Consider the following 27,474-nt stretch of genomic DNA (forward strand, 5'->3'; position numbering starts at 1 on the left):
GATCTCCCGTGTGCTGCCCCTACAGTAATGTTTGAAGTCCGAAACAATTCATTCTCTAAATCCACCTTTTTCTGCCTCCTAGGGATCACACGCTGGGTTGGAAAAAAGTACTGTGCACACAAAGCAGAATAACCAGGATTAAAGGGAGGGGAAAATGAGAAACAAAGGATTACATTTCAAGGTATGGGAAAACTCTCTGTGGCTGGTGTCACACTGTGTGTCAGAAGAGCGTTCTCCCGGCATTATTATTCTCCTTCCACATTACTTTTAGTAATGTCTAAGGAACTTCCCTGCTTTATAAGGAATCCAAGATTAAAGGCAGCAAAGACCCATCCTGTGCACTGTCAGTCTTGTGAGCTGCCTCACACCATCCAGCTGCGCCACATCCCTTCACAAAAAACCTGAAAATGGCCCATAAATTATCAAAATAAAACTGTCTGAAAACAGCAGCTGCCAAATATAGTTTTATTTTTTATCATCTGGTAACACTATGATAATATAAACTGTATAAAGCATGATAAAACTCTTCCATGAAACAGAGTAGGTACATATTATAAAATAAAAAATACAAATATTACATTACTGAAAGGAAATACAACATTTAAAAGAAAATATTACAATAATATAATGGTACCAGTTCCTTTCTGTATTCCAGAATTTATGGAAAATGTTTAAATTATCCAGCACTAAGATAAGTTACTTTTATTTTCTCTCTTGATTTTAAACATGCACTAACTCAAATAGAAATAAAACCTATTGATCAATAAAGGAAATGTTATTTAACCAGAGAACTTTGCATGTAGACTTGGACCAACCTAGGCTAGTGGGAGGGAATGAGATCAACTTTAAGGTCCCTTCCACCCCCAAGCATTCCATCATTCTTTGGTGCAGTGGCTGTTAAAAGAAATGCATTGTAATTATTTCCCTTCCCAGGGATTTACTGATTTTAGCAAAGTTTTCAGAGGTGCAGCTGCATTTTCTGTGTGTTTGCAGAGTTACAGCAATACTGGTTGAGATGGCACTAAAATAATCTCTGTCTATGTACAGTCTTTCATTATTCAAAGTACTAAGAATATATTTTTAAAATAGCCCTTAAGGCTTCACATTCTCACCTGGGCACGTTCTACCAGTCCCCAGTAAACGTTGCCACTGTCCCTTTGCAGAAATGTGTTGTTTTAATCATGCTCAAATGCAAAATCACTGCCAATTTATGAAGAAACATTCTGATCAGAAGTACACAAACTGACAAATAATTTAATATATGGTTGCCAGTAGGCCAAGAGTTCAAGCAATGTAATTTTGAGGATTAAATAAGAAAAAGAAGATATCAGAGGTTTAGTTTTTTGCTGAGTGGTACAGACATTCTCAAACAGCAGTAAAGTGGATTTCAATTTCTTTTTTCTAATTCCATCATACCCTTCAAGCCATGCCCAATTTACATCAATTAAAAATCAATTACCCCCCAAAGGAAACCAGTGTTTACAATTTTATAAGAAAACAAAAAGACACTGAACCCAATGATCTCCAACTAATTCCAGAGTTTTAAAAATGAGGACCTCAGCCTACTGAAATGTTTTTAGTTCTTAAAAAAGCAGTACAAAATGCTATTGGAACGTGAACGCTCACAAGAAGACGTGTTCAGGAGTGTTGCACAGCCCTGTGAGGAGCAGGGATGCTCCACTGAGGTCCTTTTGACTCCAGTTCCAAAGGCAGGAGCAGTTTCTGGGAGGGCACAGCCTCTACGTGTGGTTGTTGTTGAGGTTGCTCTTGTTGAAGAACCTCCTGGCCTCCACACTGCTGAGGGACACGGAGCAGCGCGAGGGGTTCTGCTTCCTGTACTCGATGCTCTCCATCATCGCCTCCCTGATCACCTGCAGGGAACAACACAGCCAGCAGGAAAACTCGCATCTGAACCACTTTGAAACAGACACAAACAGCCCCTTCTGTTGTTAAAAGCTGCTGTTCCCACTTTTAGCCCTGCTCCATCACTGAACAAAGGGATCGATGAGTTTTATTACAAATAGTATTTCTTGAGTGTTTAAAACACTGATTTTAATGTGGTTAGTAAAAATATGAGGGAGGCCACCAACACCAAAGAAGTCACGCAAAAATATACAGTATTTAAACAGCCTCAGTGAAACTGAGAAGGGTAAATCCAAACATGGAGAAAATACGTATTTCAAGGATGTAGAAAGTAATTATTATACTGAGAAAGATTAAATCTTCACTTTTATTTCCTTTGTGCTGATGTAACAAGTTTTCTTCATTATATTGATTAAAACCCCCATATCTTTATCTGGGATGATCATTACACTTGTCAGATGTTGGGATCATGATGTCATGCTACGCCAACTATCAATTACAAATAATTATTACTGAGTTAGCTGATAAAGAAATTTCCTTCAGAGAAAATTTCCAGTGTCCTTTTTGTCCAATTACACAAAAAAACCCGAGTATAAAATCCTGCACATCATGTTTATATCCTCCACAGCCCCTTTTGCTCAGTTACCCTGAATGGCTTGTGATGGTAAAATGGCAAAACCAAGGCAAGAACCGAACGAGAAAATCAAACACTGAGGCAAAGCCCTGCACCTTCTGTAGGGCAGATTTAGGACTTTACTCACATCACCCACTTCCCCCTTTAACAGTCCAGCCCCTTTAACCCCCATACTTACATCCATGTTATTGAGGGTGTTGAACTCCATGAGGTCGTGGAGCCTCTTGAAAGCCTCGTTGGGATACTGGAAGTTGAAGGTAGAGAAAGGTGTATCTGGATCATCAAAAATATCAAAGTCTGCAAAATCCTTCTCTTCCTGTGTTTCTCTGGGAACGCCTGCACAGGACAAATACAAAAATTCCATCTAAACATTAGGCCTGAGGATTTATTACCTTATTTTTAACGGCTCCTTCGAATTCCCTAAGGATTGCAGATAGAGTTCAAGAGTTGTTTCAGAGACAAAACATTCTTAGTACATAACCACAAAGTGATTCCAAAGGAACAGGTGGATTCAGCATCAGGAATTGTGAGCTCACCTGGAGCTTTGTACTTCCTGAAGTCGATGTTGGCCAGCACAAAGTGGATGATGGTTGGACAGTCCTTCTCCGAGGAGGTGTCCTTTGGTTTGAACACATAGCACTCCTTCATGCCCTCCCGGTCGAACACGTTGGGGTCTATCTTGGGGAAAGGAAGCTTGTTCATTTTGGCCCATTTTTCAGCCAGCAGGATTTCCTGGAAAGAGGAGAAAGACTCAGGTGCATAAAAGCCTCCACTGCAAAGTGAGGTTTGCAGAGACAGGGATCATGTGGGGTGGTTAAAGCAACCCATAAATTTTTAAATCTCCAACATGGGAAGGACATGGAAGGAGTCCAGAGGAGGCACCAAGATGATCAGAGGGGTGGAGCAGCTCTGCTGTGAGGAAAGACTGGGAGAGTTGGGATTGTTCAGCCTGGAGAAGAGAAGCTTTGGGGTGACCTCATTGTGGCCTTGCAGTGCCTGAAGGAGCTGACAGGGAAAGATGGAGAGAGAGACAATTTACAAGGGATGGAGTGACACTGCCAGTTCCCACTGCCAGAGGGCAGGGTTAGATGGGCTGTTGGGAAGAAATCCTTCTCTGTGAGGGTGGGGAGGCCCTGGCACAGGGTGCCCAGAGCAGCTGTGGCTGCCCCTGGATCCCTGGAAGTGTCCAAGGTCAGGATGGATGGGACTTGGAGCCACCTTGGCTAGTGGAAGGTGTCCCTGCCCATGGCAGGGGTGGGATGAGGTTAATGTCCCTTCCAGCCCAAACCACCCTGTGGTTCCCAGGACTAATCAAGCCCATCTCAGCACAGATGACCCAGCAGGACAAACTGAGCACCTCACTCACCCTGCCCATGCTCCACCACCTGCCATGAGTCACAGGAAGGAATCTGATCTGCCCCAGAAACCTGGGGGTGAATTTACAGAGCTGACAGTGAGGGAAAAGCCATCCATAATTTTACTTTGCAAAGGAGTACCAGTGCTGTGGAAACCATGAGAGTTCCTGAACACTGGGCCATGCATTGTTGTACTCAGAGCCGATCCCTGCACACAGCAGCCTCTCAAAGCACACCGAGTGAAGAAATCTGGAAAACAGGCTTCTTTTCCCTCATGACAACTCAGTAAACAAGATAATTTGTAAATAATGACTCAAAAGCATGTAATGAGGGTGTGTGAGAGGGAGGAGAGGGAAGGTCAACATCTTTAATCTTGGTTTTCGATGAAATAGGACCCTTCCTTGGGCGGCTGTTTTGGATACGCAAGAGATTAAGAGATAGTGGGTGTAAAGTGATAAACCAAGGCTCGAGTCATTGAGTTCAGCTGGCTGATTTCCCCACGGGAGTAAAATATTAGAGTGCTACCATAGATACAGGCCCACTCCTGAAGTGCCATTTGCTCTTTGCAATGCACCAGTGGGACAGAACTGGTTCCTGTTCCTGTCCTCTACCTCAGGAACACACCAGTGTCTGCCTCAGCACACACCTATTTGTGCCTCAGAAACAATGGACCATTCCCTTCAACAGAGCCTTCTGGAAAACCTGAGGCACCATCTAATTTTCCCACCATTTTTTATTGTGTCAAGGGATTTTTTGCCTTTTGAAAATGACAGTTTAGAGGAAAACCTTCAGCATGCCACTTGAGTGGTAATTAACCTCTCCATGTTCCCTGAAACAACCCAGAAAATTGCAGCTGACAAAGACAGAATGCTAAGAGTAGCAGGGGTGACCATACACAGCCTTTTGCACGGACTCCACATGTGGAATGTTAAGAAAGGGAGGAAAAGGATGTTTCAGAGGCAATGGCAGTGCTTTGTCAGCAAATTTAGCTGCTGGGGCAAACATTCACGACAAAAAAAGGAGATATATTCTTATGCAAATACAATACTAAGGAAGAAACAGACTCTGGGATTCAGTAATTTAAGGAAAAACAAAAGATCTCAAGCACTAGGAAGCCTCCTCAGTGCTCTATTCTCCCCAGTAGCCCCAAAAGACCTACAGATTACAGGAATGTCTCCTTTATATTCTCCTGAAATTTGTCTTTGCAGTTGGCAGCACTGGTCTCAAGCTCATTTTGCTACTGCTGTTATATTCTAATGTTGTTTGGGGGTTTTGTCACTCCGTAACAGCTGAAGGAGAAGTATTCTCTGTTCCAACTGAAACTTGTCTGTAAAGCAACAAGGAATGACAGCTGTTTCTCAAACAGGAATGCTTTCTGAATTCTCTTAAAAATTATTTTAAAAATTCATTTGGGTTTGAAATAAATAATGCCTCTTTCTTGAGGATGGTAGAGTCATTAATGTTGGAAAAGACCTCCAAAATCACACAGATTGACCAAATCCCACCATGCCCATTAAACCACAGCACAAAGAACCTCACAATAGTCTCTGAAGCACTACTTTTTGGTAGCAGTTACCAAAATGATCCATGTAAAGGCTTTGGGATCAGCTGGAGCTGTATGGATATGCAGGATGTACAGACTGACAGCTGTGCTTTCCACACCTGCTGTGGAAAACACTTAATCCCTGTTTTCCTGTTGCTGTTTTGCTCTGGCCTGGATGGATTTGAGTCCCATTTAAACCAGTGCTGGGATTATCCTGGTGAGATGTAAATGAAAAGTTAGCCCTGCTTCCAAAAGGTTATTTATTTAGCAATCCTGAGATGATGCATTTCTGCAAGATGATGACATGAAACCATCCATTTACATCACAGCACACAAAGAAGAGCAGCTGGGCAGAGGGAGAGTACGGCAGGGAAAATGACTTAATTGTTTAATTCTGACAGAAAATAAAACTCTGCAATCAGTGCGAAAGCAAAACTTCCATAAAAACAACTGACCTCCTGCTTCAAAGGAATTTCATTATCCCTCTCTGTGCCAGTTGCCTCATAGAAGGCATGTAAACAGGAACTGAGGCACAGGGGAATATTCTGCCTTGACGTGGAAAGAAATATTCCAAAGCTGTAGATACAACAGCACCAAGGCCTTCTGGGACCATGTGGAATAGAACTGAGTCACCTTAAACTCCTGAACCCAGGAAGAGAAGGGCCTGTGTCACTTACTTTGAAAGGAGGGCTGGAATCACTTGGCCTGGCTGAGAAATCAAAGGAGATGATGAGATCCACGCCTCTCTGGGGCCTTAGGATGAGTGGGTAGGGCAGGTTAAAGGTCAGCCCACTGTCCACAATGTGGATCTTCTTGCTCTTCACATCCAGGGGCTCATAGATCCTCTCAAACTCATCAGGATCTGCAAGGAACACGGGAAAACTGAGCCAAGCAGGGACAGCTGAGTTAAGAACTGAGGTTCTGAAGGGCTTTTCAGTGTCTCCCTAGGTTCTGGAGAGAGCATGCAATTTGAACTGCACAGTGTATCCCAGTTAAACACACCATGAACTCAAGTGTAACTAAAACTCTTAAAAACTGGAGAATGAGGTGAAAAGCCAGATCTGGAAGAGCCCTCAGGAGGCCAAGTGCACAAGGCAGACCCAGAGGTCTTCAGGCAAAACCAAAGGGGACGAAAGCCCAGGTTTGATCCCAGCCCTCCCACTTTCACTCCATCATCCCAAACAATCCATGCACAAAGGAAAAAGTTTATGGGATGTTAAGAGACATCTGGGGGTGTCAGAGGATGGTCCCAGACTCTGCTCAGTGGTGCCAGTGACAGGATGAGGAGCAATGGCCATAAACTAAAACACAACAAGTTCCACCTCAACACGAGGAAGAACTTGGAGGGTACAGAGCCCTGGAACAGCTGCCCGGGGAGGGCCTGGAGCCTCCCTCTCTGGAGCCATCCCAAACCCCCTGGATGTGTCACCTGCTCTGGGCAGAGGGCTGAACTTGGTGATCCCCAGAGATCTTCCAACCCTAATATTCTGTAATCCCTTCAGTGTCCTACAACCCCTGCCCAAACCTATTCCCCCAGGTTCCCTCCCAACCCCACTCTCCCAGTCCTTCCCAGCTCTCCCAAACTTGCCCAAAAAGCCTTGATGTGGATCTGCCTTCCTGTGACGCTTGTCTGTGTCTACTTCTGCTCATTAACTTGGGACCATCAGGTCTTGTTTTCCAATCTGCACCAGACCTGACGACCTCACACTCACCACTCCACTAGGAACAAAGAGAAATAGTGACCCATATCCACAATTTAGGCACTGGACAGAATTCCCTGTCAGCCACTCACTGCTGGTGCTGTCCCAGTGTGGTCCCACCAGTTTTCTCTCTAAGCCCAACCTGATGATGTTTCTCTCTAACCCCAACATTCCCTCAGGTGCAGCTCAGGAAATACCAATCCAGTTCTCCTGGGTGTCTTCGCACTTATCCAGGTCTCTAGACACTAGAAAATGAAAGTCTCTGGACACTACTAAACTATCCTTGCTGTACTTAAAACTTTTCCCCTGACAATCTTTTCTTGTTCTAGACCTTACAAATATTTCCAGTGCGTGGTTTTGCTTTTCAACAATAATCTAATGCTCATATCTGTAGAGGGCAGTGTAATGTAAGGAATGCTGGATAGAGAAATAATTATTCCTGCTATCATTGAATTTCCTGGCATCTACTTATTGACAATGGTAGTAATCTGAAAAAAAAGAATATTTTTGAAGCAAAGAAAATCCATCAAAAATAATTCTAACTCTTGTCCCTGTCATTTCAGAAGCAGCACGTTGTGAGCACCAAACAAAATCTTAAAACAGATGATTTCACTTTTTATTTCTGTTGTTATTTATTAGAGGACCCTTTTCTAAGTAATGAGGCACTATTTTCCCACTATTTGCTTTGATTTCCAAAGGAGAGAACACTTTTAAATCATTGCCTATTGCTAAAGGGCTAAGTGTGTTTATAAACCTATTTTAGAACCAGATATATTTCATAATCATGAATTAGCATAAATCAGTGAAAATATATTGGTATTTATGAAATTCATCACAATTTAAAAAAAACTGGTCAAAAACCCACACTGACTACAGTTCCCTTTAGCACAAGTAGACCAATTTGGTTTTCCCCTTCTTGTTTAAAGATAACATGTCAAATATAATTTAACCCTTGTTCTCACTAGAACCTCTAAAGAACTGCAAAAATATTTTTGTTCAAGTTTCATCTTTTCTTATATTACAAAAATAGAATTTGAAAGATCCTTTAACCAAGGACAGCATCAGCTATAACAGTGTTTGTGATGGGAGTGTATTTCTGCCACACAAACTCCCTCCCAACACTGAGGAACGAGACTGATCCTATTGTTTACAGCCCTCATGACTCTAAAACCAAATTCATCAAAATAATCTTATTTTATTTTAAAGGAGAAAACATCTTAATGTGGTCACTAAATTTATAACAACCATATAAATGGGTTCACATGAATTTTCAGCCTTTTTGGAAAGATGCATCCCTATTACCAGCACCTTCCAGTCCATCAAACAGCAAATTGGGACAAAATGTGAGGATGTGGCCCTTGAGGACAGGGTTTAGTGGTGGTGCTGGGTTGATGGTTAGACTTGATGATCTTAAAGGTCTTTTCCAGCCTTAACAACTCTGTGGGTCTCTGTTTACCAGGCCAGCTCCATGTTCAGCCAGCCCAGCCCTCTCAGCTCCCCAGCAATGGGATACACAGACTGATATTTGTTTGGAAATCATAAAGAGGGCATGTCCTAGAGACCAAATCTGCCACAGATGGCAGCTCCAGTGGAAGGAGGGGAGATGAGAAGGGCATTTGCTACTGACGTCCATCTACTGCAACAGTTTCCATAAATACTGAAGTAAGGAAGCAGAGATTAGGGGTTATTTTCCCCCATTGTTATGCAGTTGGCATTTTCTCAAGTCATTCTGGTGTTGTAACATCAGAAAAGAAACAGAACAACTCTGAGTTCAAAATGAAATCATTCCTGATGAAATAAGAAAATGCTCGGCATTATTTCCACAAATAAGAGTCTGTGGAAAAGCAAAGCCAAGGGTTTTATTTCCAGACCAAGCAGCTGGGATCTCTGCTGCAGGCACTGCAGACCCTAAATTCAATCCTCAGTAATGACTGTAAGACTGCCTTAGGTCAGCCACAGTTCATCCTCTGCAGAGGGCTTGGGACAACTGGAGATGGAAGTATTATTGATATCCTTTTTTATTCACTTATTTCTCCTTTGGAGTGTCTGGCAATAAAGGAGAGTAAGTCTTAAAGCAATACAGACTTCTCTGTGCACTCAAGCTGACAGGTAAACTGCCAGTGCTAGGAATAAATATGCACAGCTTAAATGCATCCAGTGCCATGATAATCTAAGGATTTAAATTTTACACCAAAGTCTCCTTTCTGTCTGCACCTCTGGGATCCTCCATATATTAGGAAAATTCACAGCATTAAAATGTGTTTACACTCATCACACTACTGAATGATCACATTTTATACTAACTGCTGACATTTCAAGGGGTTTTTAACTATTCTTGACTATAATATTGCAACCACTTGCAGATGTCAGATCTGAGTTGTTACTGCAAGTTTATGAGTGTGGGCTTCAGGTAACAGCAAAAAACTGCAGTCATGTCAAACTTTTCCCATTTTAACCCAAAGAAGTTTCAGGCACTCCAAAGTAATTGTGTCAGAGGTGTAGAGTTCCGTCAAACCAGCATTTTATTTCCACTGAAATCAAATCCCAGGAAGCTGATAGTTGATTCTGAAGACTATCCACGTGCCTTAATTATGCAAAATTCTCATCAACTGTCATTTTTTCCAACCATAAATTTCCTACCCACTTTCCTGCCTCTTTTCCAAGTACTATAAATATTAAGACTACCCAGTTGTAAACACCTCTGAGATGACAGAAATATTTAGAAAGTGGAGTCCAGATGGAAATTACTCTTCAAGCCCTGCATGGGATTTGTTGCATTCACAAATACACATTAGAGCACGGCTGCTTCTTAAGCTTTTAAATGACTGTTGCTTAATGAGCAGTTGGGACAATCTCCTTCCTCTGAATAGGAAATGAGGGCTGAGGGGAATGTTGCTGTCACCAAGGGATGGTTGGTAGGGCTGTGCTGGGAGGAAGAGCATGGAAGAACACCCCCTTCAGAGTGGTGGAGTTGTTCTTGTCTTGATGGATCATAGAATCATGGAAGGGGTTGGGTTGGAAGATCACCCAGTGCCACCCCCTGCCATGGGCAGGGACACCTTCCACTAGCCCAAGTTGCTCTAAGCCCTGTCCAGCCTGGCTTTGGACACTTCCAGTGCCAGAACACCACCAAGAAATTAATTGCCTTTCACTGGGCAGATTGCAGTGAACACTGTCCATGGCAAAGGCTTCAAAACCCTAATCAAACACAATTATTCTTCACAGCTCCTGTCCCACACACCACATCCCTCATGGAATGGGGGAAGACTTTGAACTTCTTTTGCAAATTCGTATTTTTTTGAAATTCTTACCATCCTGGAATGGGAGTGGTTTGTCAGGTCCATCCACATGGGAAGAACATGGTGTCAGCAAAGTAAGAATCTATGAGCTGTGTCAGGGGAGGGTCAGGCTGGAGATCAGGGAAAGGTTCTTCCCCCAGAGGGTGCTGGGCACTGCCCAGGCTCCCCAGGGAATGGGCACGGCCCCAAGGCTGCCAGAGCTCCAGGAGTGTTTGGACAGCGCTGCCAGGGATGCACAGGGTGGGATTGTTGGGGTGTCTGTGCAGGGACAGGGGTTGGACTGGATGATCCCTGTGGGTCTCTTCCAACGTTCATGGATTCTGTGATCCTACAAATGAAGAAGTGAGTTGCCTCCAGGGGTTTTTCAAAAGACAAAGACAGCAGATGAGCTACAAAGGTTTTGCAACAGGGAAGCCTTGCAGGAGAACAAGGAAAGGTTTCATTTCCACCTTAGCATCAGTAAGAGCCAAGGAACAACCTGGACACCCTTTAGAGAAGGCCAAGAGAGTGAGAAAGTGGATGTAACAAAGGGTACCACACACAAAAGAAGTTTGATCACCTCTGCCAAACCAAGGACCACTGTCCATCCAGTGGCTGTGCCACAGCCTGTACCAGGGGACAGGGGAGGGAGCAGACAGAAGTCACCGTGTGGTGCCCTTTGATCCTCCCAGTTCCCTCACAAGCTCTGTTGCTGGACACTCCCCAGCGGTGCTGCTGTGACCCTGCTGGTGTGATGTTACCACGCTGGGAAGTCGCTGCCTCTGGCTTCATTAATAAACACACACCATGCCAGCGTTCTGGGAACTGACCTGCCACTGCTGCCGGCTCCTCCTCCTCCAGGGACTCCTGGGTGAGCAGCTCTGCCAGCGGGGACAGGGGGTAGCAGCTGTTGAGGTTCAGCCCCAGCATGAAGTTGTGCACCTTGCCAGCGCGGCCCTCGCGCGTGTTGAACAGGGCGCTGTCCCCCACCAGGGCCATCAGCATGCGCTGCACCCAGCTCTCCTGGCTGCTCTCCTGCAGCCTCTCCTGGCTCTCCTGCTTTGCCTCAGCGCTCTCAGTGCCTGCACACAAAAATGAAAGCACCCAGCAGTGATATTGAAACATAGCAAGTGTAATGCCAGAATTTCAGGGGCTACAAAATAAAGGACCTAGGAAAATAAAACACTTCTTTCAACAAGCCAGGGGCGGGATGATGGAGCTTTGTTGCCATGATTTCAGAGGAGCGCAGAGAATCCATCAGCCAGTGAAACCTTCAATCTGCACCACAATAGTGTGGATATCAGGAAAACAGACTGGGAATGTCTTAGATGACCTGAGGAAGACTTAATTAGTCTGAGGGCTTTCTCTGTAAGCTCTGCTGGGCTCAGGGACAGACCTGAGCTGGTAAGAACCATACTTGATGTAGACATTAATTCATTTGGATGTGCATTGACAGCCTTCTCCATCTTTCCTGCCTCTTAGAAACCCAGCTTTCCTCAGGAAAGCAGTTAGTTTGCATAAAGGATAATGCTATAGCATGGGAATGCTAAAATACCTGAAAAGATCTTTACAGTAAACTGTAATCTACAATTAATATCTGGCTTTAATTAACTAAAGAGTACAATCAAAGATCCAGACTTAGATGTCTGCAGTTGGAGCTCGCAGTAAAAATGACCTGAACAGGTACCACCCTGCATTCATTCACCTGTCAAAACTTGACTTTTTTTGGGCTGTTTTGGATAAGAAAATAGTTCAGGCTCCAGCTTGATGCTTTAAATCCAGCTTTAAAACTTGCCTCTTTAACCCAGGCTTTAAAGGAACTGAGTTTTATATAAGTAGCAAGAAAACAAGCATCAAAGAAGTCCAACACCTGTCCAATAGCACTCTATGGAAGCGAGAGGGATTTCCAAGTGTTTACAATCCCAGATTTGTTGGTTGTTCACTATGGCTACAAACTAGGAGAGAAATGTGTTTGGTGCTGGCTGTAGTGTTTAAACAGGAAATCCACACATAAACACAAAACGTGGTACCACCTACGATAAGGGGAGTTGAAGAAGCAATCACTGAGCTGAGTTAGTGACATAACTCCCTGTCTCACCATAGAGGATTTTCTTTTCTTCTGTAGATCCTGAAATGCATCCCCATCTTTGCTCCACTTGTTAAAAATAAAACCAGGTGTTTGCAGGTGAAAATCACTCTTGTCCCCAAAATATCATGAAGTACAGAAAGCTGACTAAGACCCCAGAAATATCCAGGTGCTTTAGGTACTTAGAGATAATTGTCAGTAGGATCTTTTCTTCCCACTCCCCAAGATTCCCTTTGTGGTTGTGCCTCTTCAGGGAACCTGGATTTGGGCATTGTTATAAACATCGTGCCAAACACAAGGAACTTCCTGTATCAGATGTCATTTGTAAAGGTGCTAGAAGACACCTGTGAATGCCTGAAACACATTAAACCATTATCAGGAAAGTATTTGATCAGGAAACTCTTGAAAACAATGGGTAGTGTTGGTTTGGGGGACTGGCAGCAATTCCAAGGTGCTTCTGAGCTCAGCAGCTTGCTGGAAACAGACTTCTGGAGAGCTCTGGCCCAGCAAACTACATTTTTGGGTGAATGTGGAATTCCAGATGTGTGAGAGCCGATGATCAGCTTGAGCAGGAGACGAAGTCAAGCCCAGAACCTCCTGGGGTCTCTTGTCCTCTGTTTTGCTGAGCCACACAAAAGCTGATGGAAAAAGGAAATGATGAAATGAAATCTGAGCATTTCCTTACCTTTTGGATGCTGTGATTCATCTTCACTGTCTGAGCTGTCGTTGCTTACAAGGTGCTTTAGCCTAATATTTTCTGTGAAAGAAACAGAAACTCCTTTAAACTGATGGGGTTTAACTGGCAGAACACTTAAGAATTTCAAAACAATGTGAGTCATAAAGTTCTTACAGTCTTTATAATAGAAAATACAGCTGAAGAGAGTGGCTCTGCTGTGGACATTAGAATGTGAGCAGCAGGTATTGGCTTTAGCCCGAAATTTTTGGGCTGGAAAAGAAAATGTAACCCTGAAGCAGTACCTCCCACTCCTCCCTGCACCACATGCCTGACACACTTTATTCACCTTCATTAAAATTTGTATGTTTTGCTTCTGTCCTCTCAACAACTCCTACAGAAATGTTACTGTGGTGCCAAGGTGCCACTGGGACAACTCCAGCTCTGCTCCAGACTGTGGTTCAAGCCACATGAATATTTTCACATCTGAACCCGCTTCGAAGAATAGTTTTTAAATGATATGTGAAATGAGTCACAGATGACAGATAACATTCTGCCTCTCACTATGTTTCAAAAGCAGACTTTTCCATGATCACATTTATTGACAGGGATCCTCCATGAGGAGGCGTTAACACTCCTGAGGGGCCTCAGAAATAGGAACCTGAAGGTCTCATTTTCATCCATAAGAGATTATCAAACAGCTGAATTCCATCCATTAGGAGGCAGAGGCAGACAGAGGTTATTATTTAAAAACTATCTCAATCTACATTTTCTCTTCTTGCTCTTCAGAAAGATCTGGCTGTCTAGGACAATTTATTTATTGGTCAGATCTTCCCCTGTGATGCTGCCTTCTGAATAGGAAACAAAAGTGTACAAAACCTTTCATCATTAACTACATTCTCAGATAAACTCGATAAAGTCCATCCAAACCAAGCCACAACTCTTTACAGTCATCTTGCCACTTGTGTGCCAGGAGTGAAACCAAAACCATTCAATTTCCAAAGGATCAGATACCAACAGGCTGTGATTAGAATGGAGCAATCTAACAACTCAGAGATGAGACTTTAGGTGCATTTTGCTAATCCCTTCAATAACACAGCCCAGTGTCAAGAGATGACACAAGTAACTATCAAATGTTTGTCAGCTTCTGCTCTCCAACAATCAGCATAACAACATAGAGAGAGGATTCTATTACCTTCCAGAAAAGAGCTGGATGTATGCATGTGACTGTCAGCAACTCTGACTGATCAGAAGCAAAAGTGCAAGAAAGAACATTCCCAATGCTCTTTCTCCACCTCAGCAGCATCCAGCAGTGCCAGCAATTAAAGGTAATTAATTCCACATTCTTAATTGACCACCAGTGGTGCCACCCTTCCACAGAGGGAGAATCTTGCTAGTAATTGCTCTGCATAGAGGAATTATTTACTAAAATTACCTAATTCTTCTTCCATGGTGGGCCCTTTATTCTGAGAATTGGAGACACCAAGGACTCTGTTAAATAATATTGAAAATGCACTGCCCCAGACACCTGAAAGAGGAAAAATACACAATGAATGGTGCTTGGCAGAAGGAAAACAAACCCCACACATCTTAAAAAGCACTATTTAAGCAGTTGGTTGCTCTCTGAATACACCTCTGAGTTTGGAGTGGGCCAAGTCATAAGCTCAGATGTCCAAATCAGAACAAAAAACCATGGAAATAAGAAACAAATAAACAGTGTGTATCCATATCTCTGAAATCTTTCAAATGAATGTCTTCCAGCAGACTGAGAGCTCCACTTCTTGTCTTACACTTTCTGTGACTGAATTTAGAAGTCCATGAACTACTGAAATTGCTTTTATTTTCAAGCCTCTTTCTGTCACATACTCACCCATCAGGAAATGCAAGGGATTTTCGTTATATTTCTTCACCACTGTGCCCATAAAAAACTTGCTTCCAAACAAATCAGGAGACATGAAAGTGCCATACTTGGCCATTCCAATCTCATATGGGCTGAATTCCACCCAGTCTGCAAAGTCAGAAACAAAACTGTGCTCAGTCAGAAATCTCACCCTGAATAGAAACAGAGGAGGAAAACACAGAAATGAATGAAACCTTTCTCCAAGCAAAGACATTTTAGAGAAATGGGAAGCCAAATAACCATCAGGAATATCAAATCAAGGTCAGTGATATCTCAGCAGGGAAAGAATCCTCATTCTCTCTTATCACCATGAACTTTAGTGAAAAGAATGAGGTTGGAAAACCAGAGGTATAAAAGGAGAGATCACAAATGAGGAACACACAATGACATCTGCTTTTCATCCCCTGCTTCAACATGATTCCCTGCCACATGTGGGTCTAAGCTCCAAGCTGCTTTTCCTTCACTGCAATTCCACCAAAAATATGGAGAGCAGTGACAGAGGTGGCACAACAATCACTGAATATCCCAAGGGTTGTAAAATATTCTAGGAGAGCCATTTGGATTCCACCCAAACCTAAAGTTTCTGGGGAAATCCAATATCAAAAGGCAAAGCTGATAGGCAGCTGATAATCAATTCAAACATTGCTAGAGATATCTTTTAAAAGTCCATTTTATTGAACAGAGAGCTCGAGAAAAATTCAGAATAAAATGTTCAAATGCATTTTCTGATCGGAGCAGAAAATTTCAGAAGTTATTTACATTCTACTGATGTAGGCCTTTGAAAATGGATCTTAGCTGACTTGGAAACACTTTGATACCAGTGGAGCCGCTTCCATCAGAGAATTCAGTTCAAAAAGGGAGCAAATAATAAGAAAAACATAACTTCTCTTTTAAGCATTTCACTCATTCATCTATTTCACCTTCCCTATCTTTAGCAGGGATTGATTTGACTCTAAACAAATCAGAAGTAATTCTGAAAAAGAAAGGCAAAAGAGAGCGCTTTGAAAAATCCCCACATGTCATGGAATGCCATCCACCCTCAGGATATTCCTGCTGACCTGTGGAGCAGGTGAACTCTTGTCCTGAAAAGGAAAGATTTAATCACAACTGCTGGGAGTTTCATTTCACAGGGTAATGCTTATCTGAGCTAAGTCAAATACAACATCCTATTTTCCAAATAAATCACCCACAAATCTTCACATTCACTGGAACAGAAGGAAATTTCTTTGAAGACCCAGTCCAGGAATTGCATATCTCCTTTTGGCTGTATAAACATGAATTGGCAGATATGTATTTAGAACCAGGGTGACAGCAAAGCTGAACTGAGAATTAGAATTAATTTGTGTTAGTCCACTTCCAGCTTGCATTTGCACTGAAGGAGATTTCTCAAATCACAAAGCCTGCTCAGGAAAACAAAATTCCTACCTTAAAATCAACGTAAATTAGGAAATGTAAATATTTCTGTTCAAAATTTACTATCTCTCTCACATCAGGAATAGCTAAAAGGAGGAAGAGAGCTTAAAATAAGAAGCAATCAGGATCTAGCACCCTCTATAATGACAGAGATGTCAGCCTCAAAAGGCAAACCCAAGATCCACTGGCACAGGGAATACCTCTTTTTAGAGCAGAGTAAAGCCTTCAGGTGCTTCTGATCTTGCTTAGAGAAAGACATTATTAACTAAAGATCCTTTTGGTTTTAAAATAGTAACCCCAATAAAATTTACTGAAAAACAGAAGTTCATCTAAAATCCAAAATACTCCTATTTTCAAACAAAAAGTTATCAGTTTCCTAAGTAGCAAAGTTAAAGACACATTTTCCCATGAAATATTTAGCCTAATTCACAACCTCATTTTCATTTCCAACCAAAGCTTTGACAGCAACTTCTCCAAATAACTATTTCAGGAAATACAATGACATAAACCTGGAGAAACCACCTTGGCACTTCCCTTTTCAGTTCTGTATATAACTATATATAGATGCACACATCCTTATCTTTGTGTGGCATCTTCCACAACTGGACCCACTCTCAACTGAAGTTCCCAGAGAGGACTAAAACCTATGGAATAAATACAAGAAGAACAGATTTTTGTATTACCAACAGCACTTTACACTGGGCAAGAAGTAAAAAAGAGGCATTATACCTAATTTGTTTGTCTAATTTTAATCACACAATCATTAAAGTTGGTAACGACCTCTAAGATCATCAAGACTAATTGCTGATTTCACCCTTCTCTGAAAGAGAAGGTGACTGAGAACATTTTCCTTTCCCTGTTTGATACACTAATTTAAACATCTTTTCCCTGGTGGAGTCACCAGGTTCCTCTTTGGCTTGGCACTCCTATCTGAGTATGTGATCACCTATCCCTGAGTAACTTCTTCTTATCACTCTGTCAGATTCCCAGAAGTCAGATGCAATTAGTCTCAGGTGCATTAAAAAAAAGGGGATTTTAGTCAGCCACACACCTCTCTCCTTGCCACAAGTGACTCAACACAGATTGGGAACACACCTGCAAACATCAGCTCTGAGACATCTGGTTTGACATGCAGACAGGTGAACAGTGGCAGAGCACACTGGGCATTATTGATCTTCTCTTTCATGTTGCTCAGAGTGGTGTCCATCCTCTGCAAGGAAAGAAAGACTTCCTGTAAAGGCTTGCTGGTATATATATATATATATATATATGATACATAAAAAATAAACATCACGTGTTTTTATTTTGTATAAAGATCTGGGAGACTCCTGCTGTCTCTGAAATTTGAGAAAAAATGTAGGCAGACTCAGTTACTTCTATGAAAAACAGAAGAATTTGTAAAAGGAAGTAATCTGCCTGGATGCCTTTTTTCTGCACAATTAAGGAAGGAAGGAGTGGGAGGCAGGAAGAGGAAATATGCTTATGTTCCACAAGCCAAAGGGGCATGGCCAAAAAGCAATCAGCTCTGCTGGACGAAGCCAGTGCTTTCCTTTTCTTACTCTGAAAGATGAAAGCAAGGAAATATCTCGTAGGAAGAATTAGGTAACGTTTTTCAACCTGGGCTGTTTCTGAAGAGTCAGCCACAAGGTAACTGAGAACACCAAATGCACTATGAGGAGGCTTTTCTATTTGCTAACCACCTGCATCTCTCCTGGAAAACATTCTGGAGCCTGTAATCAAAGAAAGGCTGAAGTCATTATGATGCAATAGCACTGACATGTGTTATCTGTAAATAACCACCAGCCTGAGTGCCATTTTTCACTGATGTGTCAGGTTCTGATTTAAACTAAACATCTGTGCATTTGTTTCATCCCTTGGTAAACAGGGACTTCTAACCAACCTCACATAATCATTAACAGCCCTTCAGCATCAGAATTCTGCACATCTGCCACTAAAAGCTGTGCTGCCTCTTTTTCAGTGTTATAATTGTTTAAAATAAAACCCACTATCAGTGTACACTCATGAGAGATAGAAGTGTATAAAACACATCTGCAAATCTATTAACACATTTCAATCTTGCCACAAGACCAAATCCAGCTACTGCTCACCTGACTCATTTGAACTCTGAAGTCTGTGTGCCTGACTCAGCCAATCAGGAATTTTCAATAATAGAATACAACAGTGTGAAGCTCTCCTGTTGTCCCTTTTCTCAAAAAACCAGGGGGATCTTTCAAGTACTTTTTTAAGCAAATGCTGTTTTTCTTATAGCAAAATGTGCACCCTTCGTTAAATGTCGCTAAGGTCATTCCAGAAAAAGGATAGTGGTGGGAATGATGGAAGAGTTTGACAGCTGTAACAGCATCAGAAGCCGAGCACTCACATCGTGGATGAGTGTTTCCCCTATGAGCATCCCGAAGATGTCTGTGAAGGTGACGGGCTGCCCCGAGCTCTTCTTGTTCCACAGAGCCTCGATGTAGCGCTTGACCTTCTGTGGGGTGAGCAGCAGCAGGGGGTTGTGGCTCACGGAGTTCATCAGCTCCTCGTTGATCTCCTTTGGGCCCTTGGCTGGGAAATCCGGGTGGGAATACAGAGTTGACATGTACCTGCAATGGCAAACAGCCTCTGTGAGCATCAAACCTGCTGCAGAGTCAGCTGCCTGAAAGCTACAAATAGCTCATAAATGATTTGATACAATTACTGATTAAATCAGGTTAATTAACTCTCCATTCATACAGGAAATTGTCATTTCCTTTTTCTCAGAGCACAGAAAGCTGAGCAATTTGTTCTAAATATAAGCATAGGATCAAACACTCAACAGGCATTTCCATAATGTGTATGAAGTAAATGATTATAGAGTCCTCATTTTTCCAGACAGAACATCCTAAGCTGAAAGGAGCTCTTCCAGTTGGCATAGCTCAGTTTGGCAGACTGGAGGTCTCAGGACAACACATGCAGTTCTCTCCCTGTAAGATGCACCTCTCTGCCCTCCAGTTCATTATCACTACTGAAAAATTCCTAAAATATCTCAGTATATCACAGAATCCCAGAATGGTTTGGGTGGGAAGGGACCTCAAAGCCCATCCAGTGCCACCCCTGCCATGGGCAGGGACACCTTCCACTAGCCCAGGCTGCTCCAAGCCCCATCCAACCTGGCCTTGGACACTGCCAGGGATCCAGGGGCAGACACAGCTTCTCTGGGCACCCTGTGCCAGGGCCTCCCCACCTTCACAGGAAAGGATTCCTTCCCAATATCCCATCTAAACGTACTCTCTGGCAGTGGAAAGCCATTCTCCCTTGTCCTGTCACTCCATCCCTTGGAAATTGTCTCTCTCCATCTTTCCTGCAGCTCCTTCAGGCACTGCAAGGCCACAATGAGGTCACCCCAAAGCTTCTCCAGGCTGAACAATCCCAACTCTCCCAGCCTTTCCTCCCAGCAGAGCTGCTCCATCCCTCTGATCATCCTGGTGCCTCCTCTGGCCTCTCCAGCAGCTCCAGGTCCTTCCTGTGCTGGGCCCCAGGGCTGGGGCAGCTCTGCAGGTGGGCTCTCACCTGAGCACAGGGGCACAGGGGCAGAATCCCCATCCCCTTCCTGCTGCCCATGCTGGGGGCTCAGCCCAGGGCCTGAGGGATGGATATCTGGGATGGATATGGCCCCATTTTCCAGGAGATGATGCTTCCATAATAAATTGAAGCACAACAACTACAACCTGTGCAGAGAGTTAATTGACTGTGAGGATGTGGAGAGGCATATAATGAGTTTGTTACTGAGAAACAAGTTAGTTTTACTGCAAACAAAGCTCAGACGCACAGGGTCATGCCCAGCCATTTCTGTGACAGCACAACCAACCCTGTCCCACGTGGGCTGCCAGGACTTGATCCACGGGCTCCAGGTCAGCTCCTGGATGCAGGGAAAGGGGAATGCAGCTGGAGAAGTCAGCACAAGGTTGAAGCAAGATGGCAGAAAAGCACTGCTCCAAGGTTAGGCATGCAGCTGAGTGGACAAGCAAAAACCTGCCTCTCCAGGAAAGGAATTCTCCACCCTTCAGGAAAAAAAGAAAAGAGAATTATTCCCAAGTGATAGACTGCATGGAAAAGAAAGAAAAGAAAGGGAGTGCCTAGGTGTCAATTTGTTTATTCAACAAGCAAGGGAAGACTGAAGGGTGACATCAGAGAGCAAAAGCAAATTTGTTCAAACACAACTGTCTCCAATCTGTTTCTGACTGCAGCAGTTGAGATAATCTCGCTATTTTAACTCAGATTTTATAGGTTCACATTAGACCAACTACGTATTCACCCTTGGGTTATCCCCAAAAGAGACCTCACAGCCAGCAGACTGACATCTGTCCTGAGCAGGGTTGGCAAACCCTTCCCCAGAAACACAGGGAATGTTTTAATACCACGCTGCACTATTCCATTGCTCTTCATCCACCTTCTGCTTTTCACAACTGTGACCAAAGTGCATCCATCTCTCAATGGACAGTGATAAATCTGCCCCCACCACCAGTGATAGAAAACTCAGGTTCCAACCTTTTGTAGTCCAATCTAAAGGAGAAACTGACTCTAGTTCACAGACACTTCTGGCATTTCAAAACCTCCTGGCATTCTGAAAGCTTGCCTCTAGTCTGGGAGGGGGGAAAAAAGCTTCACACAATGAAAAATAATTGACAAAAAAACCCATCCAAGGAATAGAACTGATCATTACCTCCTTCAGGAGTCAACTTTGGAGTTAGAGTATTTGCATGGAATTAAAATTCAGGTGCTTCCTTAGAGCTAAATCAGATGATAAAACTCATCCCAGGCAGACTCCCTGCTCGTTTATATTCCAACAAGTCTTTTCCTCTCACAGAAATAAGACATTTGTTTAATCTCATCACTGAGTCTGAAAGGATCCTGGAGGTTTCTGCTCCAGCCTCCTGCTCAGTGCAGAGCCAGCCTAAGTCAGATGAGGCTGTGCTCAGTCAAGTTCAGCTTTCACATGAGCACTGCCTGAGTCAGACTGAGAAGGTGACACTGCTCCCAGCCTACTCAAGTGAGGATGGCTCAACACATTCCAGTGCTTGGCCACTCTCACTGCAACATAGTTTCCCTAAGAGTTAATCCAATTACTCCATGTCCTTTCTCTGGGCATCTCCAAAAAGAGTCTCTTTTCTTCACAGCAATTTACCAGGAACTGAAGACAACACTAAGATCTCCCCCATCAATACCTGTGCCTGCTCCTCAAGGCTAAATGAAGTATTTTAAAATTTTAGTATTTTCTAAATTAAACAGTGCCAGTGAGACTGAGACAGGGTAATCCACAGTGGGATGCTCTGCAGAGTGGCAGCCAGGCCCTAGACGTTCCCAGTAAATCCACCAGGATTTTACACTGGGTGTAAAACAGAGCAAAAGATCTTTCAGTGATTTTGAGGTGCTCTAAAAGCCCTCCCAAAGCATACAACATATTTTGGGTTGATATTTTGGGTCATCAGCTTCAAATCACAAGGGATTTTTTTGGTTTTTCACATCTCATCAGGAAAATAAAACAACACATGTTGGGCATTGATATAGAAATGCGGGTGCATATGTGTGGCACCTCTTTCCATCCATTCTTGCTCTCAAAGCTCCTGAAGAGCTGGAACCTGAGCTGTCCTTGCCCTTTGGGGCATTCAAAACACCTCCCCCAGCAGAGTTGGACGTGTAAAATGTGCTGTGAATTATAACCATAGAAATAAATCAGCTCTCGTGCCAATTCCTTCAGAACTTGCTGCAGAACAGCTGAGGATAACCAAGAGGAAAGCCTTACCAGGTGGATCCGGAGAGCCCAGCAATGTACGTGGCACAGTCCAGGACTCCTGACTCAAAAAGTGCTTTCATGACTCCAGCAAAGCCCACCATGGCCCGGAACCCCCCTCCCGAGCCCAGCACGGCGATCACTGGCACCTGCAGGGATGAGAGCAACACCACCACCACATCAGTGACACGGGACACACCAGGAGCATCCAGTCCAACCCCTGGACACCCCAAGAAGAATTAGAATTTATTTGAAGAAGTCAGCACTTGTAGCAAGATTTCTAAACAAAAGCATACTCAGAATTTCTTTAGAACTGTCTGTCCTTCTTATCCACGATCCGAAATAGAGGAGATATTAAATTTAGTTATTACATGAACTGTTCAGTTACAAGACCACAAAGATTTTTAAAGCAACATAAACACCAGGTTTAATCCAATTCATATCATTGTGACAGAGCCAATGGCAGTAAAAGTTACTAATGAGAAACAGAACAGAAACAAATAATATTTTGATTGGGAGTTTAAAAACAAGTTTTATAACAAAAACATCCAGTATTACTACACAGCATGAAGACAGTCTCAATTTTACCACCACTTTGCAAAAACTACCAGAGAGGTAGCGGGAATGTATGTGGATCTGGACAACTACTCAGCCACCAAGAGAGGAGTGACCAGAACCAGGGATGGTTATTGTGGAACCAGGAAAACTGTGTCCACAGGGGTTTATTTTACGCTCCTCTCCTTCTTACTGCCCAGCCCTGACATCCAGGCTGTTCCCCTCAACTGCACAGCTTCCCCAGGTATCTAAAAAGAAGACAAAATAAAATAAAAATTTACTTGCTCCCGCCATCACATGTTTTGGCCTAAGCAAAGGGCCCATCTGGTTCCCAGTTTCCAAAACCCAGGAGGATTTTCCACTGTTCAGCGGTGGCAAAGGAACCACCTCTTGGTTGTTACTGAGCATAAAAAGAATCACACAGCTGTGCCAAAAGCCCCTATCTGATCAAACTGCTAATCTGCCAAAAATCTCCCTGAAAGGCAATTTCAGGTGCCTATAGATGGAATTAGTGATAAAAGGATCCATGTGACTACAGAGTCCTGTTCTCTCTGCAGACTCCATGCTCCAAGCCATGAAACTCCCCTGAGGACTGACCGTCACAAGGAAATGCCCATGAACAATGACCAAGGCACTCAAGACATTTCTTGAGGCTTCCACTCCCCAAAACTGCTTATTCTTCATGCAGTGAGATTATTTTGTTACCTCCTTCATAAGTGTTCAGCTTTAGTAATAGAAACCACAGGTATTCCCTGGCCTCACATTCATCGTGCAGCTTCAGAGATATGGATCTATCCTAAAAATGACACAGCCCAGGGAAGGGTTTGGGATGTGTTTTGTTAAGCCAACGCCCCAGTAACGGAGCAGCTGCTTTGAAGGAAGAGCCATGTCAGTAATCACTACTTTAATAATGTGAGGAAACTCTGGAAGCTCATCAGGAGCACTGCTCACTCAGCCTGAGCAGACACATCCCAACAGAGTGGAGATGTCACCTGCAGGTGCAAGCCTGGAGAAAGTATGTGAGAACACTTCCAGAGCACCTCTGCTCCACTCATCAGTGCACAGGCACCAGGGAAAATGGGAGTGTTCCTCCAGAGGCAGAGGAATCCGCTATGGAGACAGGCTGGGAATGTCCAGGAGAGTCACCAACATCCTGACTGCAATGCTTCCTGGATCCACAGGCACTCTGGGCATCCCAGATTCCTGCACTGGGAAGGGTGGATACAACGAGGGGAAGGTGGATTATGGAATCACAAAATCATTCAGGTTGGAAAAGACCTCCAAGATCACCAGGTCCAACCATCAGCCCAGCACTACCACCATGTTCACCACTAAACTTTGTCCCCAAGTGCCACATCCACACATTTTTTTAATTCCTCCAGGGATGATTCCACCACTGCCCTGGGCAGCCCCTTCCAAAACTTTACAGCTTTTTCAGCGAAGAAATTTTCCTTAATATCCAACCTGAGCCTCCCCTGGCCCAGCCTGAGGCCGTTCCCTCTCCTCCTGTCCCTGTTCCCTGCGAGCAGAGCCCGACCCCCCCGGCTGCCCCCTCCTGTCAGGGAGTTGTGCAGAGCCACAAGGTCCCCCCTGAGCCTCCTTTGCTCCAGGCTGAGCCTCCCCAGCACCCGTGCATTGCACAGTAAATAAATAAATCTTTAAAATGATGACAAAAAACAACGGAAGAGAAGCACCTCCTGCACATTTCCACTCATTTATTTCAATACAAGCTGAGCTGCAGCATAAATCAAGTGAGGCAGATTCAGAGTCCTCTCCTGCTCTGCAGAGGAAGCAGGCAGGTTTGTTAAAACAGCTTTTTAGCTCCAATTCAGTTTCCAACAAGTTTAAAGGTACAAAACAGTAAAAACTGAAATGAAATACACCCATCCTGCAAGTTGCCCTCTAGGATAAATAGGGCAGAGGCAGGGAGGGGGGAAGGAGCTGCAGCCAGAGCACCCAGAGCCAAGAACCAGGAAACCATGTCCTGATGAAGAACAAAGAAAAGAGGATACCAAATGCTGCACACTCCTCTACTGAACCCTAAATCCTTTGTACAGAACCACCAGCACATGAGATCACTCAAACCAAAAGGTTCTTAATCACATCTTCCAGTAATCAGGCAAGAAAAAACTGAACCATACTAAATCTTGTTTTGGGAACAAGTGGCGCAGATGTTTTTATCCAAATGCCCTGGAAACACGGTGCACAAAATCTGAATATCTGTGTCAGAAAAAAAATGCCATAGGGCACACAAATGATTATTAAAAAATTGTTCTGCAAATCCAGTTTGTAGAGAACTACATGCTTTCTTTAGAAGATCATGGTATTTTTAGAAAATTGCTTGAAGCGGCAAAAATTATAAAAATAAACTGAGCAACAATGAAAGTATGAGAAATCTCTGTGTTTCCAGAATGTGCCTAAGGATTAAGTTAGCAAATTTGGAACTACTCACTTCTCCATCCAGACATGTATAATGAATTCAGAGGCATTAAGTGTCTCCCAGCATCCCTGCAAAGCACAAGCTACTCAAGAGATAAAGCAACTTGGGTGAACTTTGAGTAAGTGACTTGTCCAAGATTAAACAAGGCCCACAGACAACTGACTACTCAATGTCTCCCAACTTCATGTTGAGACTCCAAACATCCAATAAATCCTCCTGCTATCTTCCATCTCTAGCAATAAAAGTAAAACTGCAGTTTAATTTGAACAAAATAGGTTTTTTCATTGCTAGAAACAGATAAAAATTCTGACAAGTCAGCTTAGAAATACACACTTGGCATAAGAAAAACGGGAGGATAGCTACAGCTATGTCTGGGAAGATGCAATTGAACTGATAAAATTTCAGTATTGGAGACAGTGAGGGATACCAAGGGAAGATGATGACACAAAGAATAAGAGATCTTACCTATCCTTTGCCATAATTCATGCACAGATACCACCTGCATGGAACTGAGACCTGAGGCACTGAGTATCACTCCAGTTCCAACTGGAGCTTGGCAGAATATCCACATCCTTTCTGAGGAAGATCCTATTCTGCTCTAAGTCACGCCAATGTCCCACTGACAGATTACCTACTCTGATAGGATCTGCATGTGTTAAGATTAAAATAACTGAACTGAAAATTAGGAAACCTTGAAAATGTTCCTTCACAATACACACAATTTATCTCACTCCAATTAAACTATGTACAATACTTGTTAAATTCTTTCATGTTCCTCAGAAAGTTCACATAAGAACATTTCATGCAGCAAGACAGAGTTCAAAAGTACACAACAATGAAATATTTACCACCTGCCCAAAACTTCATGGAAATTCAAAAGATACTCTTCAGTGTTGGTTGCAAAAGAGTGTCACATTCTGCTTATACTAAAAATGCAAAAAAAGGAATCAATGCCAATGAAGGAATAAACCCAGATTAATTCGTGGACTCTGTTTATTGCTTGACACCCCCACAGGCACAACGTGTTCCTGTCACAATTCAGGGAGCAGCACAGGAGAGGGAATGGGCAAGGAAGGAAGAGGATGAAAAAGCTACAACAAAATAAGTAGATCTGGACCAAATGGATTCTTAATTAACTCTAAATAATGCATCACTAAGAGCTCAGTAGGATCTGGCTCCTCTCCTCAGTGTGGTATGAGGCCCTGGCATGGGGTGCCCAGAGAAGCTGTGGCTGCCTCTGGATCCCTGGGAGTGTCCAAGGCCAGGCTGGAGCAGCCTGGGATAGTGGAAGGTGTCCCTGTCCACGGCAGGGGGTGGCACTGGATGATCCTTACAGTCCCTTCCCACCCAAACCATTCCCTGATTCTGTGATATGACCCAAGCCAGCATCAGCCCACTGAGATCTGTTGGCTTCCCTTCCTCTTGGCTTGGTTCAAAGCACCAGCAAGTCAAGGAAAGCTGTACTTTCCCATGTTTCAAAGAAATAAAACTTCATAACCCTAATCCAGTAAAACTGGCTCAAGGAAAAGAAGGAAGGAAAGAAATAAACTAATTTCCAAGCTGACTCTAAATTTAAACCAGCTCATTTCCTGCCTACTCTTTCAGAGATGAAGGTCACAGAGCATGGGATGGGTAGTGGGCATGCAGTGGCACATTCTGTGCTGGTTGAGTGCCCAGAGCCACTGCAGGATTCAGCAGATATTTCACACACCCTGAAGCACTTTTCAGATGGCAATCTCCCCTCAGAGCCAACACCTTCACAACGTCTGGGATTCAAACAGGAAAAGTTGGAGCAGTTTGTTTAGAGGGCCAATGAATCACAGAACCCCAGAATGATTTGGTTGGAAAGGACATTAAAGCCCATCCAGTACCACGACAATGCCACCCCAGGGACACCTTCCACTAGCCCAGGCTGCTCCAAGCCCTGTCCAACCTGGCCTTGGACACTTCCAGGGATCCAGGGGCAGCCACAGCTTCTCTAGACACCCCGTGCCAGGGCTTCACCCCCTCACAGGCAAGAATTTCTTCCTAATATCTGATCTAAATCTCTCCTTTTATAGTTTAAAACTGTTCCCCCTGGTCATAAACTTTAATCTCTAACTTTAGAGCCAAGAAAAATTACTCTCCAGGCTAAACATTGTATGTTCATAGAGGAAAAGAATTTTTATTATCTACAATCTTTCTACATCGAACTCTTCCACCTCGCACACCTCATTCCTTCCTCTCACAGGCAAATGAAGAATTCCAAAGGGGATGCTAATCCT

The 27,474-nt window shown here is 43.4% G+C and overlaps 1 protein-coding gene across 1 annotated transcript in view; it reads right to left on the bottom strand.

Annotated features, from left to right (window-relative positions):
- Positions 1-1,697: 1,697 nt before the first annotated feature.
- PLA2G4A (phospholipase A2 group IVA) overlaps positions 1,698-27,474 on the bottom strand; it is a 52,797-nt gene continuing 27,020 nt past the window's right edge. Inside the window, exons 8-18 of the mRNA XM_082287341.1 lie at positions 22,228-22,364; positions 18,826-19,048; positions 17,541-17,655; positions 15,003-15,140; positions 14,568-14,660; positions 13,145-13,216; positions 11,204-11,455; positions 6,073-6,257; positions 3,034-3,229; positions 2,676-2,833; positions 1,698-1,871 (exon numbers count right to left, since the gene is read on the bottom strand). Coding sequence (XP_082143467.1) covers positions 1,740-1,871; positions 2,676-2,833; positions 3,034-3,229; positions 6,073-6,257; positions 11,204-11,455; positions 13,145-13,216; positions 14,568-14,660; positions 15,003-15,140; positions 17,541-17,655; positions 18,826-19,048; positions 22,228-22,364 — 1,701 coding nt within the window. The 3' untranslated portion in view covers positions 1,698-1,739. The remainder of the gene's footprint in view (positions 1,872-2,675; positions 2,834-3,033; positions 3,230-6,072; positions 6,258-11,203; positions 11,456-13,144; positions 13,217-14,567; positions 14,661-15,002; positions 15,141-17,540; positions 17,656-18,825; positions 19,049-22,227; positions 22,365-27,474) is intronic.

This window comes from Coloeus monedula (genome assembly GCF_965178545.1).
Source record: "Coloeus monedula genome assembly, chromosome: 9".
Classification (NCBI taxonomy): domain Eukaryota; kingdom Metazoa; phylum Chordata; class Aves; order Passeriformes; family Corvidae; genus Coloeus; species Coloeus monedula.